The sequence below is a fragment of the Ovis canadensis genome, chromosome 4, assembly GCF_042477335.2.
Source record: "Ovis canadensis isolate MfBH-ARS-UI-01 breed Bighorn chromosome 4, ARS-UI_OviCan_v2, whole genome shotgun sequence".
Taxonomy (NCBI): Eukaryota; Metazoa; Chordata; class Mammalia; order Artiodactyla; family Bovidae; genus Ovis; species Ovis canadensis.
The window spans coordinates 48,350,938-48,373,223 of NC_091248.1; the positions used below are offsets into that span (position 1 = coordinate 48,350,938).

Consider the following 22,286-nt stretch of genomic DNA (forward strand, 5'->3'; position numbering starts at 1 on the left):
TGGGGGGCTTCTCTGGTAGCTCAGATGGTAAAGAATCTGTCTGCCATGCAGGAGACCCTGGTTTGATCCCTGGCTTGGGATGATCCCCTGGAGAAAGAAATGGCAACCCATTCCAGTATTCTTGCCTAGAGAATTCCATGGACTGAGAAGCCTGGTGGGCTACAGTCCATGGGGTTGCAAAGAGTCAGACATGACTAAACAACTAACACTTTCACTTTCATATATAATTTTATTTAAAATATATCTGGAGTTGACACAGAATTCTTAATGAATAAAAATGAAGAGGCTGTAAATGACCTCATTATCCAAAGCTTGCTTTTTGATGATTGAGACATTTTCTTTGTTTTCTACTTTTATTAAAATAGAGATAATTAAAGATACATTTTTATTAGATTATAATATTTTAGGGATAAGAAGACTTTTTTGCTATATTTTTATTGGAATATAATTGCTTTACAATGTTGTGTTCATTTCTGCTCTATAGCAAGTGAATCAACCATGTATACCTGTATCCTTGAGAAGACCTTTTAGGTGCCCCGAGAAGCTAGTATAATGCCACCATATGTGATCAATAATTGGAACTATAAACAAAACTTGTAAGAGAAAAATTCTTAAAAATAAAAAGTTTTAATTTATGAAAGTCCCAAGGGTATTTAAAAATTTTTTAGAAAGAACACTTGATTTGTGATGTGTGCTAAACAACCACCACTACCCAACAATAAGAACAGAACAGAAAAAAAAAAAACATTCAAATACATTAAACAAACAAGCCCTCACTATTATTATGTTCTTGGATGGAAATTCTGAAAGGGTTTCACATCTACTATTTTCCCTCTTTCTTTTATCAATTTACTTTTAATTAAGTATGAAGATTTACAATTAGAATGAGAGAATGGGGTGACAGGGAAGAAAAATGCAGAAATGCAATCTTAAACAGTGTTTAAGATACAGTGACCTGCAGCCTGATTACTCTTTTTTTGCAATTTGTTATTGATTTTTGGAAATAACAGTATGATATCAAGAATATTGATCTAGTGCAGAAGAAGGAGTGAAGTATATAATTGGAGGCCTCAGCAAACAGTCATTCTTTATGAAGACACCATTATGGCAATTAATGAAAGAGTTAACAGGTTTCTTTTCAGATCATGATCATTTTGGAGCAATTTTTTTTTTTATCATTTCTGCAACTGCACACAGTAAGCCGAGTCAAATGACAATGGGGCTGTCTCCTTTTTCTCAGTATAAACTTGCCTTTTCTCTCCTTAGGAAACAATAGTGGAAAATAATGTGTGATTAGGAAACAGCCTTAAGTTGGCTTTGGAGGCTACTTAGCTTTGCAAACTTGAGAGAGTGATTTAACTCCTCTGGGTTTCATCAAAAACCTTTAAACCTGGGGAAATAACATCTGAGCGGACAGGATTTTTGTGAGAATGAATGAATGAAATGTACAACGGCTATTGGCAGGCAGCTGGCAATCAATAAACTCTGGTTTCTTTTTCTTTTCATCCTTTCTTCAGGTTAGAGCTCTGCTGGTTTTAGCTGAAGTTCAGGGTTAAGATAGAGGATAATGATCACAAACAACGTGATTTTGGAAACTTTTATGCATTTTCTATAGGAGGAGACTGAAAAGGCACATTTCAGATCTAATCTAAAAAACTCAGATCAATACTTTACTGTTTAATTTTAGTTTCTAAAAGAGCTCTGCATTTACTGCAAGTTAAAGAGAAATGATGCATTTTAAAAGTTATTAACATGCTGGTGTGGCGTGGAATGGTTTATTCACCTGGAAAGTCTCCTTCTCCCTCTCCACTTCTAACAAGATCTGAGTCATATCCAGTGTTCCATATTTTAGAAAACCTTTTCTAAAATCCAGCTCACTGTTGATTTCTTCTTTGTACCTACACTCTCTCTTCTCCCTGTCCCTCTCTTAAGACGCCAAAGATGAAATGCTATATAGGGCAAGATATATTCTCTTAGTGCCTTTACTAGTTAGGAAGCTACTTAAGTGTAGAAAGGATGCAGTTACTCTGTTTTTTTCATACCTATAGTACCCGACACTAATTCACTGTGAAAACTAAATATTCTTTGAAAAGTTTCAAAATCATACTCTATTTAGTATAGCAATATAGCAATAACTTCTGGTAATAAGAGGAATAAATTTGGAGGATCTAATGTAAAACATGAAGTTGAACGGTTCTATGAAGACCTACAAGGCCTTTTAGAACTCACACCCCCAAAAGATGTGCTTTTCATTATAGGGGACTGGAATGCAAAAGTAGGAAGTCAAGAACACCTGGAGTAACAGGCAAATTTGGCCTTGGAATGCAGAATGAAGCAGGGCAAAGGTTAACAGAGTTTTGCCAAGAGAACGCACTGGTCATAGCAAACGCCCTCTTCCAACAACACAAGAGAAGACTCTACACATGGACATCACCAGATGGTCAACACCGAAATCAGATTGATTATATTCTTTGCAGCCAAAGATGGAGAAACTCTATTCAGTCAACAATCACAGGACTGGGAGCTGACTGTGGCTCAGATCATGAACTCCTTATTGCCAAATTCAGACTTAAATTGAAGAAAGTAGGGAAAACCACTAGACCATTCAGGTATGACCTAAATCAAATCCCTTATAATTATACAGTGGAAGTGAGAAATAGATTTAAGGGCCTAGATCTGATAGATAGAGTGCCTGATGAACTATGGACGTAGGTTTGTGACTTTGTACAGGAGACAGGGATCAAGACCATCCGCATAGAAAAGAAATGCAAAAAAGCAAAATGGCTGTCTGGGGAGGCCTTACAAATAGCTGTGAAAAGAAGAGAGGGGAAAAGCAAAGAAGAAAAGGAAAGATATTCCCATTTGAATGCAGAGTTCCAAAGAACAGCAAGGAAAGATAAGAAAGCCTTCTTCAACGATCAATGCAAAGAAATAGAGGAAAACAACAGAATGGGGAGGACTAGAGATCTCTTCAAGAAAATTAGAGATACCAAGGGAACATTTCATGCAAAGATGGGCTTGATAAAGGACAGAAATGGTATGGACCTAACAGAAGCAGAAGATATTAAGAAGAGGTGGCAAAAATACGCAGAAGAACTGTACAAAAAAGATCTTTATGACCCAGATAATCATGATGGTGTGATCACTCACCTAGAGCCAGAATCCTGGAATGTGAAGTCAAGTGGGCCTTAGAAAGCATCACTATGAACAAAGCTAGTGGAGGTGATGGAATTCCAGTTGAGATGTTTCAAATCCTGAAAGATGATGCTGTGAAAGTGCTGCACTCAATATGCCAGCAAATGTGGAAAACTCAGCAGTGTCCACAGGACTGGAAAAGATCAGTTTTCATTCCAATCCCAAAGAAAGGCAATGCCAAAGAATGCTCAAACTACCACACAATTGCACTAATCTCACACGCTAGTAAAGTAATGCTCAAAATTCTCCAAGCCAGGCTTCAGCAATACATGAACTGTGAACTGCCAGATGTTCAAGCTGGTTTTAGAAAAGGCAGAGGAACCAGAGATCAAATCACCAACATCCGTTGGATCATGGGAAAAGCAAGAGAGTTCCAGAAAAACATCTATTTCTGCTTTATTGACTATGCCAAAGCCTTTAACTGTTTGGGTCACAATAAACTGTGGAAAATTCTGAGAGATGGGAATACCAGACCACCTGACCTGCCTCTTGAGAAACCTATTTGCAGGTCAGGAAGCAACAGTTAGACCTGGTCATGGAACAACAGACTGTTCCAAATAGGAAAAGGAGTATGTCAAGGCTGTATATTGTCACCCTGCTTATTTAACTTCTATGCAGAGTACATCACAAAAAACACTGGGCTGGAAGACGCACAAGCTGGAATTAAGATTGCTGGGAGAAATATCTATAGCCTGAGATATGCAGATGACATCACCCTTATGGCATAAAATGAAGAGGAACTAAAAAGCCTTTTGATGAAAGTGAAAAAGGAGAGTGAAAAAGTTGGCTTAAAGCTCAACGTTCAGAAAACGAAGATCATGGCATCTGGTCCCATCACTTCATGGGAAATAGATGGGGAAACAGTGGAAACTGTGTCAGACCTTATTTTTGGGGGCTCCAAAGTCACTGCAGATGGTGACTGCAGCCATGAAATTAAAAGACGCTTACTCCTTGGAAGGAAAGTTATGACCAACCTAGATAGCATATTAAAAAGCAGAGATATTACTTTGCCAGCAAAGGTCCATCTAGTCAAGGCTATGGTTTTTCCAGTGGTCATGTATGGATGTGAGAGGTTGACTGTGAAGAAAGCTAAGCGCCAAAGAATTGATGCTTTTGAACTGTGGTGTTGGAGAAGACTCTTGACAGCCCCTTGGACTGCAAGGGGATCCAACCAGTCCATCCTAAAGGAGATCAGTCCTGGTATTCATTGGAAGGAATGATGTTGAAGCTGAAACTCCAATACTTTGGCCACCTAATGCGAAGAGTTGACTCACTGGAAAGACTCTGATGCTGGGAGTGATTGGGGGCAGGAGGAGAAGGGGCGACAGAGGATGAGATGGCTGGATGGCATCACCGACTCGATGGACATGAGTCTGAGTGAACTCCGGGAGTTGGTGATGGACAGGGAGGCCTGGCGTGCTCCGATTCACGGGGTTGCAAAGTCGGACACGACTGAGCAACCGAATTGAATGTAGAACATGGAGATTATAGCCAATAAAACTGTATTACATACTTGAAAGTTGCAAATAGAACAGTTCTTAATTGTTCTCACCACAGAAGTGTAATGGTAATTCTGTAATGGGATGGAGATGTTAGTCAAGGCTATAATGGTAATTACTTTGTAGCATATAAATATGTCAACATGTTACACACTTTACACTGGCAAAATGTGGTATGTCAACTATATTGCAATAAGCTTGATTTTTTAAAATAATAAACAAAAGTGTAAATGGTCAGTCTTAGAACATCTAATCATACTAGGGTCAGTGGCTTAGTTTGTGGATAAGCTTGTATTTGTGATGTTATTGTGCAAATTTAATATAGGGTCAATTTTGTGCTAGTAAAATTTTTTATAGTTTTTGGATGGAATTAAATACTTTAATATTCTGAAATGTTATTTAGCACTATAAGTTCTGGGGACTCTGCCACCTTTTCAAATTCCAATTTATCTTAGCAAAATGAATTATTTAGCTATCATAGTTTTTAAATGAAACACACCCAAGTGGAGTGTCTACATTACCTCAGGTTCAATGCTAGGTATTTGGGGGGAAATGTGAAGAATTACTATGTAATCTTGCTGAGTGATGTCATATACAGTGACTAAATATACCGTGGACATCTGTTAAGTATTTAAAGTAAGAGGGAGGTCACCCTCCCTCTTACTTCCCATTGGAGGGAAGTAAACTGGTACAATCACTTTGGAAAACAGAATGGAAGTTCCTTAACAAACTAGAAATAGAGTTATCACATGATCCTGCAATTCCACTCCTGGGCATATATCTGGAGAAAAATATGGTCTGAAAAGATACATGACCCCAGTTATATTATGTAACAACCTAAATGCCGAAAGAATTTGAAAAAGAATAGATACATGTATATGTATAACTCAATCATTTTGTGGTACACCTGAAACTATCATCCCTTTGTTAATCAACTATGCTGCTGCTACTGCTGCTAAGTCGCTCCAGTCGTGTCCAACTCTGTGTGACCCCATGGACAGCAGCCCACCAGGCTCCTCTGTCCAAGGGATTATGCAGGCAAGAATACTGGAGTGGGTTGCCATTGCCTTATCAACTATACTCCAATATAAAATGAAAAGTTAAAAAAAAAATAAAAGAGAGTGGTTAGACGTGTGACCAGTCCTTGAGTCCCTTAGCCAGCCTCCTCAGTGCCTACTCCTCAGCTCCGAACATCAGCTCCCATCAGCTTCAGAAGCTGTGCTCACTGCTTAGGCATTAGGAGAATTTTGCTAGGTTCCCAGGAAGTGCTCCCCGGGTATCCTGAAAGTTAGGATTGTAGGCTAAGTTTATTTTTGAAGAATATGTTGATTATATATTTTTTAAAATGGTCTGAATATTTTCTTCAGTCTCCAGACACCTTTTCTGGTAATGTCCTTGTAAACACACTGCAGTGTCCCAGAGTCTGGACACATAGAAGAAATAGCACATTCATCGTATTATTTTTTTTCCAATTAGCAAGATGGTAAAATCCATTTTACTGGGGATGATTATGTTTTTCTGCTTCATTGACAGGACGGCTCTCCAAATGGATCGAGAAAAAGTAAGCATTATGAAATAATCATAGTGATAATAATAACAACCATATGATCATAATAACAAGCAGCGGCAGTAGAAAGCTCAGGCCAAAGTGGAAATTAGGTTTTCTAGAGGCTCCTGTTCTCCACTGTGTGACCTTAAAATGAGAATCATTTCTCAAGCTTCTAGGCGACCAAAGCACAGATGCATGATGTATAAACAAATAAGTAACTGCGTGAGCAATGTCCTTTGGGGGTTTAGATCTTATTCTGGTGACCCCAGGAAGCTGACCAGAGAGAAAAGGGGGCAAAAAAAAAAAAGTACAGGATATTTATCTTTACATTTTGCAAATGCTTTTGATCAGCAGGGCTGGAACAAGTTTCTGTGCTTTTGTGGGAACTACAAAAGTTCCAGGGGAGGAAGCAAGATCAAGAGCAGTTTGCTCTTTCAGGAACTTCAAAGCCCATTCATCTAAAGATGTGGCCATTACCATTTTGGCTTCCTTGCTGTGCCTTGGATGGCCCTGGACTTTTCAAGAGGAGAGCCTTACTGGGTTGGGGCCAGCTCTCGCATATTCCTTAAGAGTGCAGTGTCCCAGAAAACCTGCCCTTCCTGGCCTGTGCTCTGTGATTACAGCTCCAAACAGGAGTGAACGTTTTACCTACCGGATGAGTCAGATGCAGAGCTGAATGGGGCAGTGAGGCTGGACTACGCATTTTCTGCCTCTGCTCCTCTTTTAGGTTTGGAGAACTGTAAACATAAGAACAAAGCTAGACCATCTCCGTGAGCTCGAGGCCCCCCTGATCTCAGGAGTCTGTCTCTTTGCTGGTACCAGGAGACAAGTGTGCCACAAAGAGAGAGAGAGAAACACAACTAACAAACAAATGAACAAAAACCTTTCACAGCTGTGTGCTCTACTGTTCAGCCCATTGTTGATTACCACGTCCAGTACTAACAAGGAGCTGCCCTCTTTACTTATAATTCAAGTCTTGGGAGTAGGATTTGCTCAGTTAATTTCGATTTATTCTGGGCATAAGATACACAATGATTGTCCAATCCAAAACAAAACTCAAAACCAAATAGAACACAAAACTTAATGCGTGTGTGCGTGCTAAGTTGCTTCAGTCGTGTCTGACTCTTTGCAGCCCTACTGACTGTAGCCCACCAGGCTCCTCCATGGAATTCTCTAGACAAGAATACTATTGCAGCACCACTAATTCTTTAACAAAAAGTGTTTATATTGGAGTACAGTTGGTTTGCAATGTTATGTTAGTTTCAGGTGTATAGCAAAGTGATTCAGTCATACATATACATGTATGTATTCTTTGTCAGATTCTTTTCCCATATTGGTTATTATAGAATATTAAGTAGAGTTCCTTGTGCTATACAGTAGGTGCTTGTTGGTCATCTATTTTACATATATTAATATGTGTAAATGTTAATTCCAACCTCCTAATTTATCCCTTCCCTCCCACCTTTCCCCTTTGGTAACCACAACTTTGTTTTCTAAGTCTGTTTCTATTTTGTAAATAAGTACTTTTGTATCATTTTTTAGGATTTCACATATTAGTGATATCATATATTTGTCTTTCTCTGAGTTATTTCACTTAGTATGACAACCTCTAGGTCCATCCATCTTGCTGAAAATGGCATTATTTCATTCTTTTCTATGCAACCCCACTAATCCTGCTTCTATATTTTGAGGATGTTCTGGGGACTGGCTGTTGGTATAAGCTTCACAGAGTTGGAACTCCAGCTGTCTTGTTTGCTGGTGGGTCCCCAGGACCTGGACTAAAGTCTAAACTTTAGTTGGAATCAATGGCTACATCAGGACCTTGAGGATTTGTTCTACCACCTATTTTTCCTGTGATCTTGGATCAGTTTCCTACAGTGTAAAATTCTCAGTTTTTCCATTCTCAAACATTTTAGCCCAGGCTTGTGCATCACACAAAGGAATGTTATGAGTGTTATTCCCGAGATAAGGCATCCTCGACGCTGGCTCTGCCTTGGAGAACCCTGGCAGTGTGCACAGTAAGTGGAATGCTTTCTTTTGAATTGGGTGTACTGTAGTTACCACGTCATCCTGACAGCTGCGTTCACTTTTAGGTGTTTCAGTAAGTGAAGATCATGATGCTGACATCCTGAATTTCCACCTCTGTCAAGTGAGGAATAGAAGTATGTTTCTCTTTGAGGAAGGCCTTTTGGAACTCTATGGTTTTAGTCTATCCCATTTTCTGGAGCTCGTCTCATAATAAAAAGTGAGAGGCATTGTACTAGACCACGAACATACAAAATGACAGTGGCATTGCATTTCTTTAACTGCTTCACAGCCCTCTCTGTCTCGTCCGTTTTTATCTGCATTGGTGAGTTTAAGCTCTGTTTTTACATGATGAGTGCATGGAAGTTTACTCAAAATGCTTTGGAAAAGTCTCATGCCACCAAACATAATTCTGATTTAAATATTTATCTTAAAATTCAACATGACATGGCTCTTTCAGATGGAAAAATTTTACTAATAAAAGAATACTTTGAAGCTTTTTTTTCCTTTTACTATCCTAAGGTTTAAGGCTCAGCTTCCAAAGTTTGGCTGTTTTATGAATAACCTTAGCTCCAAATAATTGAGAAAGTGATCCAGGAGCATTAAAGGTATAATGAAAAGGAGAGCAAGAAGAAGCATATTTTGAACTTACTGACTGTCTTTTATTCTTTAATAAGCACTCCATTAATAAATGGTGAGCATGTGTTAGTCACTGTGTTAGGTGTTTGGGATCAAAGTCCGCAACTTCCCAGAGTTCCCGTGTCTGTATAAAAGCAGCGCTGGGTCTGATGACCTGGATTTCAACTTTGCTCCTTGCCTCTACGAAGATGATGATCTTCGGCAAATTACTTTCAGTTATGAGGCTTCATATATACAATAGGAACAAATCCCAGATCCAGTGCTGATGCTCTTTGGTTTTAAATTTGCCTCAAATACAAAGATAGAACCAATGGACAGTGCTTAGGCTAAAAAAAAAGTCAGTCATTCTAGAAGTCATAAACTTTTCTTTCTTGAAATTCATTTGTTAATGAAAAAATATACATTTAATTTTCACAAAAAAGAATGACATTATAAAGCTATTGATTATTTCTCTCATCCTATTTTCCTTTGGTAAACACTGATATATTGTGCACTCTATACCAGTAAATGTGTTGTGTATTTGAGATCAGAGATGGAACACATGTGTTCTGCCTTGAAAAAGTTCACAATCTAGTAATGGAGACAGAGAAGGAAACACAAATATGGGCATTAAGTGCTAGTCATAATCAACAAATATTTACTGAACACTTATTATGCTGGGGCTACTGCAGTGAATAAAATGGATAATAATTTCTGTTTTCAGGAGTTTATATTCAAGTGTGAAGGTCAAGCAATAAAGAATAAACACGAAAATGTAAATATTATCGATAAAAAGGTGAAAAAATCATGGAGTGAAAAAAATTGTAGAACAGGTTAAAGGGAAATAGGGGCACATGTGGTAGGGATTGGGGGCATTGCCATCTTAAGAAGCATTGCCAGGTGGGCCTCAATAAGAAACTAGAATTTAAGGAAAGCCCGAAGGAAGTAAGGGAATAAATTAGCTATAGGGATGTCTTGGGAAAGGGCTTTACCAGGCAGAGGGAATTGGGAGTGGAAAGCCCCTAAGTTTGGAAACAAGGCTGGCTGGGGTGAAGTGAGCAAGAGAGGGGGTAATGGATGATGGCAGGGGAGCAGCAGGAAAAGGGGTGCGGGAGCCACGGTGGGCCAGCCAGGCTGGACTTTGTAGAACACTGTTAGAAGCTTGACTTCGACTGTGAGTGACATGGGGAGACTCTAAGAGGTTTTGAGTAGAGGAGTGACTTCCTCTGACTTTCATTCCAATCCCAAAGAAAGGCAATGCCAAAGAATGTTCAAACTACCACAAAATTACATTCATCTCACATGCAAGCAAAGTAATGCTCAAAATTTTCCAAGCCAGGCCTCAACAGTACATGAACCGTGAACTTCCAGATGTTCAAGCTGGATTTAGAAAAGACAGAGAACCAGAGATCAAATTGCCAACATCTGTTGGATCATCGAAAAAGCAAGTGAGTTCCAGAAAAACATCTACTTCTGCTTTATTGACTATGCTAAAGCCTTTGACTGTGTGGATCACAATAAACTGTGGAAAATTCTTCAAGAGATGGGAATACCAGACCACCTGATCTGCCTCCTGAGAAATCTATATGCAGGTCAAGAAGCAACAGTTAGAACTGGACATGGAACAACAGACTGGTCTCAAATAGGAAAAGGAGTACGTCAAGGCTGTATATTTTCATGCTGCTTATTTAACTTCTATGCAGAGTACATCATGAGAAATGCTGGGCTGGATGAAGCACAAACTGGAATCAAGATTGTTAGGAGAAATTCCAATAACCTCAGAATGACACCACCTTTATGGCAGAAAGTGAAGAAGAACTAAAGAGCCTCTTGATGAAAGTGAAAGAGGAGAGTGAAAATGTTGGCTTACAACTCAGTATTCATAAAACTAAGATCATGGGATCTGGTCCTATCACTTCATGGCAAATAGATGGGAAAACAGTAGAAACAGTGGCTGACTTTATTTTTCTGGGCTCCAAAATCACTGCAGATGGTGATTGCAGCCATGAAATTAAAAGACGCTTACTCCTTGGAAGAAAAGTCATGACCAACCTAGACAGCATATTAAAAAGCAGAGACATTACTTTGCCAACAAAGGTCCGTCTAGTCAAGGCTATGGCTTTTCCAGTGGTCATGTGTGGATGTGAGAGTTGAACTATAAAGAAAGCTGAGCACCAAAGAATTGATGCTTTTGAACTGTGGTGTTGGAGAAGACTCTTGAGAGTCCTTTGGACAGCAAAGAGATCCAACCAGTCCATCCTAAAGGAAACCAATCCTGAATATTCATTGGAAGGATTGCTGCTGAAGCTGAAAGTCCAACAGCTTGGCCACCTGATGCGAAGGACTGACACATCTGAAGAGCCCCTGATGCTGGGAAAGATTGAAGGTGGGAGGAGAAGGGGACGACAGGATGAGATGGTTGGATGGCATCACCAACTCAATGGACATGAGTTTGAGTAAACTCTGTGAGTTGGTGATGGAAAGGGAGGCCTGGCGTGCTGCAATCCATGGGGTCCCAAAGAGTCAGACACGACTGAGTGACTGAACTGAACCGAACGCTGTAAAAGGCCATCCTGGCTGTTGTGCTGTGGATGGGTTGGAGGCGGGTGTTGGCAGCTTGGACCAGGGTAGTAGCAGTTGAGATGGAATAAGTAAAGGGGCTAGACCTGACGGAAGGGGATGGGATGAGCAGGTTCCAGGTAGAGGATGTAGCATATACAGAGGGCACAGAGGCAGAAAGAAAGGCATGATGTTGATAGTGATCTGCAAGTAGTCTTAATGAAGGGAAGGGTGAATTCTCGGTGTGTGGCAGAAGATGAGCCTAGAGAGGTGGAGAGTCATTAGATCTTATGCCAGGAGGGCTCACTATTTAGAAGTCTTTTTAACACAGCACACATAGTTTTGCAAAAATCTCTTTTGTAAAAGAAATATTCACTGTTGGTTAACTTTAAGGAATACTCATAGTGGCCAGTGTTGGAACTAGTTGGTAGGAATATACCCAGGAACAGAGGAGTATTCTCAGGAGGCTTAGAGCTTCCATCCTGTGAGGACTAGGGCTCTAAGGGGATTGACTACAACTGTCTGCCAGAAGAATCCTGGAGTAGATGCACTGAGAACAAGCAGATGGGTGCATGAGGACTTTTTTGATCCAAGAGAAGATTGTGCAGTGTTTGCTGAAGTGTTCACTATTGTGCCTAATCCACTGCCTCAGTATTCAAGTTAGAAAATCACAGATACTATTTTCAAAAAAAAAAAATGTAAAACAGATCTACTTTTCAGTAGTTTACTAGGTTAACCTTATTCTTTCAACAGACATATTTAGCTAGTTTAGCATCTCAGGATCCTCTCATAGTAAGGCATTTTCTTGCCCAAGTCCTACTGCTATGCATAGCTCCTGGGAGCTGGTCTAAATTCCCTCTCTTTTCTGTAGTGTGAATCTGTTTTTCACCCTGCTATTCTCTTCAGAGATGGAGAGTGGCTAGTAGCAATGTCGAGCAAATTGAGAAGGCAAAAATAGCACTTTGTGGTCAGGTCTCCACAGCCAAACTAAATCGTAGAATCGAAGCCAGTAATTGAACAAGGCAGACAAAAAGAAGATCCTGTTGTTTCATTTATCCAAATAATGGCCTTATTTCTTCATTTTTCTTTGCCATTTGAGACTCATCAGTGAAATCAAGGAAAATATTTTGGTTACAAAAAACACTTTGCAAAGGCTCTCTGAAATCCAAGAGTTTTCATTCTATTAGCTGTTAACGAGTGGATATATTTGTATATTTGCATACCAAGGAGTAATGAACTAGAATAACAGAGTTAATTAATAGTTGTGATGCATAAAGATGAATGATTACCCCAAGGGTAGTCTGAGAGGGAAGGAAGTTGCTTATCTTATTCAGCTTTAAGAATTAAGTGCATTGTAGATGCTATTTATAGATATCTAAGAGTTCATTTATGTTTAAAGATATTCTTTTTTTTTTTTTTAACTGACTCTGTGGTCCATTCTTATATTCTGGAGTCATCAGTGTGAACTGATCTGGGATTTTGAGATAAATCCTGGACATGTATACATGTATATCACACACACACACACACACACACACACACACACGCTTTTATATGGAATACACCTGTGGGAATACAGGGCACAGGAAAGGCTTTATCTTTACCATTTTCAGTGCCTGTTCTAATGGTAAGAGATGGTATCCATCAGATGAATAGGAGCAAATGCTGACATAATTAATTTCAGCTACTTTTGGCTCTCTGTGTAGAATGCAGAGAGGATGTGCAAAAATGCAGGCTGATAATTTTGGTGCTTATCTTCTAGGCTAGAGTAGGGGTGAAAGTTCTGGACTAGAAGCCAGTTGTCATGGGGTCTTCTTTCAGTACTACCATTGATTATTTTTCAGTCCATTTGACTTCTGAGTGATTATCTATGAGGGAGAAGTGAGAATTGCTACTTGCTTCACTGATAATATGATTTGAGCATAAAAACTTTCATGTCTTGGATGATAAATCAATTGAAACAGACTCTGCAGACTAGAATGACGCCTTAGTGGCATGGGAGATGATTAGCAACTTAGACAAATGAAAGTGTTCTATCATTGTAATATTTTTGGCATCAAAATCTTTTGTACTCAGTAATATTACTTACCATTTTATGACTTAGGGTTAAGCTAAATTCCCCGGAACTGGTACCTTAATGCAATGATATCACATGCACTGTAAAAGGGCATGCAATTCTAAAGATGTTGTGTTTTTTTATATATTAGTAGTACATTAAAACACAGTGCTATATTGAGAAATGTATAGACCATATTTATTAACAAATAGAGCAGCAAAAGCCACTCTGAACACACCTCTGGATGTTCACTTCTATATCAGAATGACTTCCATCAGTCTTCAGTTTGCTTAAAGTCAAGCTCCCAGGAAAACAGTTTCATTTCATAAGATAATCTGAGAAAAATCCACAACTCTTAATACTGACATGTAAATGCTGCTGTACAGCAGAAGATAGAAATTCGAATGCCAGGAATCACCATGCGCAGAGTGTCTTTCTCTCTCTTTCCCTAATTAGGCTCTGGAAAAAATATGGCTTTTTTTTTTTCTCACCCCCACTGTGAAAGTTATGAGACTCTTTTGCTCAAATCACCCAGAAGGAAAGCTTGGAAGTTCACGTTCCTTAGAGAGTTGTCAGTTCTGCTAAAGAAGATTAAATGCTTATTGTGCAGGTGTCAAAGCCCACAGCTAATCACAAGAAAGAGAGCAAATGCGGCACAGCCCGCATCTACGCAGCTACCGCAGGTCAGTCCAGCCTAGGGGGTCTTCAATCTCATGTGGTGTACCAGCCAAGATATTCACTAGAAAATAAGTAACTGACATCAAAACCCCATCATATTGCATCTTGGAATATTTCAGTTCGAATTGCTTGGGTGGCTCTGAAACAAAGATTTCTGGGCTGGGGCAGAGGTATTTGATTCCACTATTTGCATCATAGAAGAAGATTGATTAAAGGCTTCTTGCTTACCTGTGAAGTTGATTTTCAGCAAGTAATCCTTGTACAGCTTCTTCCCGTCCAGGATCTTCATGGCGTCGCAGAGCTTGGTGGTGTTGGGGCAGAGCGTGCGCTGCATTTTGTGCAGGGCATGGGCCATAGCGTACACCGCATTCACCACGAACATAATCTTGGATTCCTGCTCATAGTTGCTACTGTCGATGGCCAGGTGCTTGTCGCAAGGGCGCCGGTGGTTGTGCTTGTTCTGGAGGCTACACTGGAACTTCTGCTCCCAGAAGTCCCGGAACCAGGGGTTGCGGTGGTTGTTGTAGGGGTTGAGGCTCTGGAAGTAGCGATCGAACTGGCGGACGGGCTGCGAGGCCAGCTCCAGGGTGATGGCGCCATAGGCCACGTGCTCGCTGCCCTTGATGATGCTCTCCTGCGCACCCCAGCCGTCGCTGGCCACCCAGGTGAAAGAGGCGTTGGCGCGGCTGGCAGCGGCGATGAGCTCCCGGGAGTCGTCGCTGCGCATGAAGAGGACCACGACACGCGCGTTGGGCTTCTGCAGCAGCTCGCGGATCACGCTGTCGTAGGATTTGCGGATGTTGGAGCGGCCCACCTTTTCCGCAGTGGCGATGCAGATGTTGCGCTGACGAGCTTCTTGCTCGAAGGCCTCGATCCCCGTCTCCCCATAGTCGCCCTCCGAGGCCACGGTGGACACGTAGGTCCAGTTGAAGAAACGCAAGATCTCGGCCATGGCTTTGGCCTGGTAGAAATCGGGGGGCACGGTCCTGGCAAAGTAATCGTAGCGCGATTTGTCGCTGAGTTTGGCGCTGGTGGATGCGTAGCTTATCTGTGGGATCTGGAAGAGCCTCAGCAGGTTTGCCACCTGGGGGCGGAAGGGAGACAAGGCAGGTACCATTTTTTTAGAAATCTGGAGGTAACTGACTGCACAGGAAAGATGAAACATATTGGGCCTTTACCCCGCTCCCTTTGCTACTCCAGATCGCTAAGCTGTCCTGGACGCTTTGCCAGCTGCTTTCCTGGACACTGTATTTGGGGAATTAGGAAACAGGTTCCAAGCAGGTAATTCAAGTGTTGGGAAAAGACAAAGAGAAATGAGAAGGGCATGTTTCTTTCTCTCCTAGACTTTATACCACATCCTGGACCAGACTCAGCTCTGTTCAGGTGTGAGTGGGGGCTGCTTTAAGTTTCTGGAACCCTCTTATAACTGAGTCTAACAGTGAACTACAGTGAATTAGCCAAATTCGGTTTTTAGACAAACTTGGCTGTGGTTGTATAGAAAGAGCCTGGGTGTTGTCTAATTCTCACTTCCCCCTCTTTTGCTAAAAAAGGCAGTCTCTGAAAGAATTTAATTTGGGAACTGTATGCCACATGGACAGTCCAAATTAGACACTTATTATCTAGGTTAAGCCAAAAAAAAAAAAGTCCATTCTTTTTGGTCCACCCCAAGTTTAGGCATACGCCTTTGTAACCTTAAAGAGCTTGACCAACATTTTCTTTACCTTTTTAACATTTTGTTTCTGCTTGGATTATACATAGCCCAAACATACAAATGCTATTTTTGTGATATTTTTGATTAAAAAGCAAATTAGGGAGTGTTGAGGACCTTGTCGATAAAGAACTATTTACTTTAAAATGTTTAAAGTTTATTCTGAATAAAGAATGTAAATTTCTTATAATTTACCTTGGAATAATATTTCAGTTCTTATTTATTACAGAATAATAAAGGAAAGTGACAGTAGCATATCAAGGAACATTTTATGCATAGAGTATTTGTGAAGTTTATACATTTTAAAATATATATGCAGATTGTATGTAAATCTAATAAGTTTTTGTTTTTCCTGGCTACCTCACATATTCTGAACATTTCTATGTTTACAATGATTTTAGTTACATAATATACTAAGTAGACTTTAATTGGAAATGATGTTGACTGTTCCAACATACTCTATGAGAACTTTGAATTTTCCCTTCTGAAAGTTGCGGTTTCAGGTTTATGTTTGACGTGTAGGCAGCACAGCTTGAAGTAGGCAGCTGTTAGCAAAGAGCACAAGTAACATCAAACAACTGACAGCTGAGTCCTGATTAATCATCATTTCATCTGGCAGTGGAAACCAACAGCCGTATTCCTACACAGCCACACAGCATGTTCTCAGAGGTCTGGCCTGCTATTAAAACCAACACTATATAGCCCAGAGCTATCAAATATGTTTTCTATATCTTTGCAAATCATGGTACCTCTCATGTAACTACGAATAAAACAGTAAGAAAATCTGGCACTTAGCATGCAGTATAATGCAAATTTAGGATCCAGATCTTTTTTGCATCTTGACTTTTAATATATGTATATATACTAGGATGTGAGTGAATTTTGGAGAATGGAGGTGAGTGAATGGGTAAGTGGGTGGATGAAGGCTAGTATGTCTTTTATTTTTTCTCGGGGCTAGAGACCCTGAGCAAAATGGCCTCTCCTGATTCATTTGAACATGGGAGTGCTGGTTGTTTACTCAGCCTGATTGTGATGGCACTGAGCCAGTACTGTCATCACTTCTGTACTGAGTACCTGGCTTCTTTCGGATGTAAGGAGCACTGTGGCAGACTGTGACGAGACCCCTGCCTGTGCACGGACTTGGCTTGATTATGGAGACTTTGGATGACATTGGAGAGACCATCTCTTCTGGATGCTACAGTTTTCTAATCTTCAAGTTCTATTCATCAGGATCTGAACCCTTCAGGGAGGCAGAGAATGAAAGGACCTGAAAAATGCCCGTAGACATCATTTCTGGCAGCTAGGAACCACAGCGAAAGAATCCTAAACTGTTGAAACTTCCTTCTCCCGGAGGGATATGAGTAAAGAAAAAGTTCTTGTCTTTTGATGAATAGGATCCTGTGGCTCCACGTCTACCTCTCCAGGATATCTGAGAACAATTTACAAACAAGGCAGACATACAAGAGTGTGAACTGGGCCTAGAATGATAGCGATGTGGAGAAGATTCTCTGGGTAGGAAGGGGCACGATTGTAGCAGGTTTGGGTAGGTAGTGGGTTAGAATTCAACTGCAGCGATTGCTATCATTTTATGAGCAGTTATCTGATATATAAATGATTATGTACAAAATAAACAATAAGGATCTACACTGTAGCACAAGGAACTGTATTCAATATCTTATAATAATCTATAATGGAAAAGAATCTGAAGGAATATATATGGATATATAAATATGTATCTCTATCTATATATCTGAATTACGTTGTTGTACACCTGAGGCTACCACAACTTTGTAAATCAGTTCTACTTCAATGATACAATAGCTTGTGTGTGAGTGTTTTAATGAGGAGACTACAGCCTACTTTAGAAAAAGGAGGCACATTTAGTGAGCTAAACATGAGAATGGAACTCTAATAAAGTGTAATCTCAATTGTATTACCTCTTAAATAGCATGGAGCAATCATATAGTCAGAGCATGATGTTCAGAGTTACATTTACATTTTTGAAACACATGTAATGCAAATGAATGATAGAACAAAGTGTTAAAGTCCTTTTGTCATGGTGAACCATTCATTTTAATACTAGTTTCCTTAGATTACATGAGTAAAAATGCTTAATATAAAAATTAAACACCACAGAAGTAAGCAGATTATAAATCTCATTTTCTTTCCCTCTCTCACCCTCTCCAGCCTGACTTCTAGAGAAGAATAAAGTTCTTAGTTTGATATGTGCATTTTCAAAATTATTTATTCTGTTGTAAAGCCAGTGACTGATGTACTGGGTATTTATATGTGTATTTTCTCCTTTGATATTCACAACTGCCTTTTATGATGAATATTGTTTTCTCCATTGTAAGAGTGCAGAAACTGAGATGAAGAAATTTGTTTGTGATCATAGGATTAGAAAGTAGAGGCAAAATCACAATTTAGAGGCAGGTCTTTTGACCCGAAGGACCATAGCTGCCCTCTTATAACCTTGAGTCTGCTGTCTCCTGTATGACTGTGAAGCTGAGGTCTGAAGCACAGAAGGGCACCCAGGTAGGAAGAACAGGAGGGAGGAACAGAAGCAATAGTGTGGTTTAATTCCTACTAGGAGCTTTCTTTTTAACATAAAACCGGCCGTCTGAAACATTCTTGATTTGCTTTACTGGCCATGTGGTTTCCTCTGTGAAAACATGAAGGTGTAAGAGGACATCTACATTGGACATCATTTTAAACATACAAGAATCATTTTAGGATGGAGAAATAATGTGGACTTTTGGAAGAAAGTTACCCAGTGATAGTGTTAGTAGGAGTGGAGGAAGGGCAAAAAGATCTAGTTATATCCTTTAGGGAAAACCACTTTAAAAGTAGAGAGATACTTTTCATGGTTAGAAACTCTAATTAAAAGGTATATAGCTTAAGAGCAGTAGGAAAACTTAAAAAAATAACTCAAATAATATGGAATAGTCTCAATAAGACAGACAAGTCAAGACCTCCAAAGAAGCCACTGGATGGCTAGGCTGCGAAAGAACTAGAGAGAAGGATGAAACCTGTAGGTGTGTTAGGTCCTTGGGCAGGCCTTGGACAATATACAAGATCGGCATGAACCTGTGAGAACTAGGAAGAATAAAGCACAGAATGTGAAAATGGAGTGCTGTTGATTGTTGCTATGACTGTTTTTCAATTATATTTTAGGAGAAGTTGTGATAAGAAGGCAATGGCACCCCACTCCAGTACTCTTGCCTGGAAAATCCCATGGACGGAGGAGCCTGGTAGGCTGCAGTCCATGGGGTCGCTAAGAGTTCGGCACTACTGAGCAACTTCACTTTCACTTTTCACTTTCATGCATTGGAGAAGGAAATGGCAACCCACCCCAGTATTCTTGCCTGGAGAATCCCAGGGACGGGGGAGCCTAGTGGGCTGCTGTTTATGGGGTCGCACAGAATCAGACACAACTGAAGTGACCTAGCAGCAGCAGCAGCAGCAGTGGTAAAAAGAGAGCAAATCACTGGTTGGGAGAGTTGGTTCTAAATGAGTGAAAGCAAGACACTGCCCAGTCCTTTATGCCTCCTTATGTGCCTTCATGAGAATGTTTCCTATCTGGAGATTGTGATACAAATATATGAAAAAGTTCTCACACACCCAAGCCAGGGAGAAGACCACAAGAAGGGTCCATAATCAATTAAGTTTGCCTCCAGTTCTGAATTCTGGAAGAAATCACAGATTAGATCAGGTAATTACTATTAATAATTTCTGAGAAATTAATAATGGGAGGACTGTCAAAGGATAAAAAGAGAGGAGTAAGAGAAAAATCAGGAATAAATATAAATCAATAATCATGATATATTTTGGTAATTTTTTTTCTCAGAGTTCCCTATAGAGAGCTTGCAGGCATTTAGAAATGAACAAAAAAGGTGCTAGAAATCAGCATGGATTCACTGAGAATGAATTTCAGTAGAATCTTCCAACATTAGTTGGACCATTTAGGTAGGAGTTGTAGCCATGAACTCTGACTTCAACAAGGTATTGGTGACATTACCTGGATTCTTATGAAAAGGGGAAAGTGATAGGAATTGGATAAAAATGTAAATATGCTAAAATAGAATAGCTTGGAAGAAATTCTATATGAGGTGGTCAAGGAAGATTACATTTTTATCAGTGACTTTGGAAAAAAAACATAAATAAGCTATGAGATCATTACGTTTTTGAGCTAAAAGGAGCTGTGAAGCTAATCTAAGCTTTTTGCTTTATAGGTGAGGAAACTGAAGCTCACAGAGTGAAGTGACTTTCTAAAATTTATATAACCAATAAGCAAAAAAGCTGAGTGGAGCCCAGTTTTTTGATTTTTCCAAAGGACTAGCCTTCTTTTCTGGCAATTAGGTGATATTACATAGGAAGAGATGTATATTTCTGAATTTAAGTTAAAATTACATATAAGTGAAGAAAAAATAAGAAAACTAGGGGAAAATGAGGGTATAGATGCCAAGTTGAATGCTGCAAAAATCTACCAGGAATCCAAGTGTGGCTAAAGTCAAGGAGGAATTATTAAGTGGTTTGCTTTCTTTAGAGTCAATTTTAGATCCACTGTTATAGCTGTATTATCTCCTTTAATCCTCATAACAACTTTATGAGGATGTTACTACCATTATCCCATTTTATAGATTGAGGAACTGAGGCACCGAGCACCTGGGGATCTTGCGTCCCAGGTGTCTGACACTATGCTTACTTTCCCAGTTCAGTTTGGTTCAGTAGCTCAGTTGTGTCTGACTCTTTGCGACCCCATGGACTGCAGCACACCAGGCTTCCCTGTCCATCACCAACTCCCGGAGCTTGCTCAAACTAAAGTCCATCGAGTTGGTTATGCCATCCAATCATCCCATCTTCTGTTGTCCCCTTCTCCTCTTATTCAGTTCATTCTGCAATTCAAGCTCTTAACCTCTGCCATATGGAATTTCTCTCATTACAGTATGAGTGAGTGAGTGAGTGAAGTCGCTCAGTCGTGTCCGACTCTTTGCGACCCCAGGGACTGTAGCCTTCCAGGCTCCTCCCTCCATGGGATTCTCCAGGCAAGAGTACTGGAGTGGGTTGCCATTTCCTTCTCCACTCATTACATATAGCAATGATATATTTCAAGTTATAATATGTCCATCCTTTTTCATTTCTTAAGGCACTGTTTCCTTGGCTGGAGGACCATGAGTAGTCATTCCCTTTTATTAAAAATATACTTTTTCATTTGTCAGTTCTGTACTTTGAGATAACTCTGTAGATGTTTATTTACTGCCTGACCATCTACAGAGGTAAAAACAGTGGACTAAGAAACCAGGGGTCATTTCAGCTGGGAGTTTGAAAGCTTCAAGTTATACATATCATTATCAAGTTTGGCTTTATGATTTATGTAGGAAACACCATGACTTTATGGCAGAACTCATTGTTTCCTAAGGCCTGAAAGACTGCATCCAGGTTTCCTAGAAGCCCTTTCTGCATATAGTGTACTATAGTTTTCTGTTCAGTGTTCAAACACCTGAGGAGTATCCACTTTCTGGGTGGTTTGAATTTATCCTGGACTAGGCAGTGCAGTCGGAGAAGGTGATGGCATTCCCCTCCAGTACTCTTGCCTGGAAAATCCCACGGATGGAAAAGCCTGGTAGGCTACAGTCCATGGGGTCGTGAAGAGTCGGACGCTACTGAGCGACCTCACTTTGACTTTTCATTTTCATGCATTGGAGAAGGCAATGGCAACCCACTCCAGTGTTCTTGCCTGGAGAATCCCAGGGACGGGGGAGCCTGGTGGGCTGTCGTCTATGGGGTCGCACAGAGTTGGACACGACTGAAGTGACTTAGCAGCAGCAGGCAGTGCAATGTTTTCAATGCAACCTCTCAAGTCACAAATGTATGGACTTTTTTTTGATTTGAGAAATGCTAAAGATGCTGGGCTTGACCAGCTACTGTTATGTTTTCCAGCAGATGTGATGGTTTGAATTAGTAGTTCTGCCTTTGTTTCATTTTTGCAGTTTTAGTGAGAGTGAAAGTGAAAATGTCAGTTGCTCAGTCACACCCAACGCTTTGCTACCCCATGGACTATAGCCCTCCAGGCTCCTCTGTCCATGGGATTCTCCAGGCAAGAATACTAAAGTGGGTTGCCATGCCCTTTCCAACCCAGGGATTGAATCCGTGTCTCCTGTGTCTCCTATATTGCAGGCGGATTCTTTACCTGCTGAGCCATCAGGGAAGCCCCAGGATCGCCGTTACCGGCAATAGTTGTCCAACAACCAATGGCATATAATGTTGAATGTCTGCTACTATGTCCCTATTATTTCTGTCTCCCAATGAACTATCTAGTTTCTCCCATATACTGTGTCCTCAAATCTGTGTGCCTTTGCCCATGTTGTTCCCTGTGCTTAAAATGACTTTTACCACTTG

The 22,286-nt window shown here is 40.3% G+C and overlaps 1 protein-coding gene across 1 annotated transcript in view; it reads right to left on the reverse strand.

Annotated features, from left to right (window-relative positions):
• The window catches only part of GRM3 (glutamate metabotropic receptor 3), a 105,020-nt gene that overhangs the window by 66,431 nt on the left and 16,303 nt on the right, over positions 1-22,286 (reverse strand). Inside the window, exon 2 of the mRNA XM_069588803.1 lies at positions 14,408-15,263. Coding sequence (XP_069444904.1) covers positions 14,408-15,263 — 856 coding nt within the window. The remainder of the gene's footprint in view (positions 1-14,407; positions 15,264-22,286) is intronic.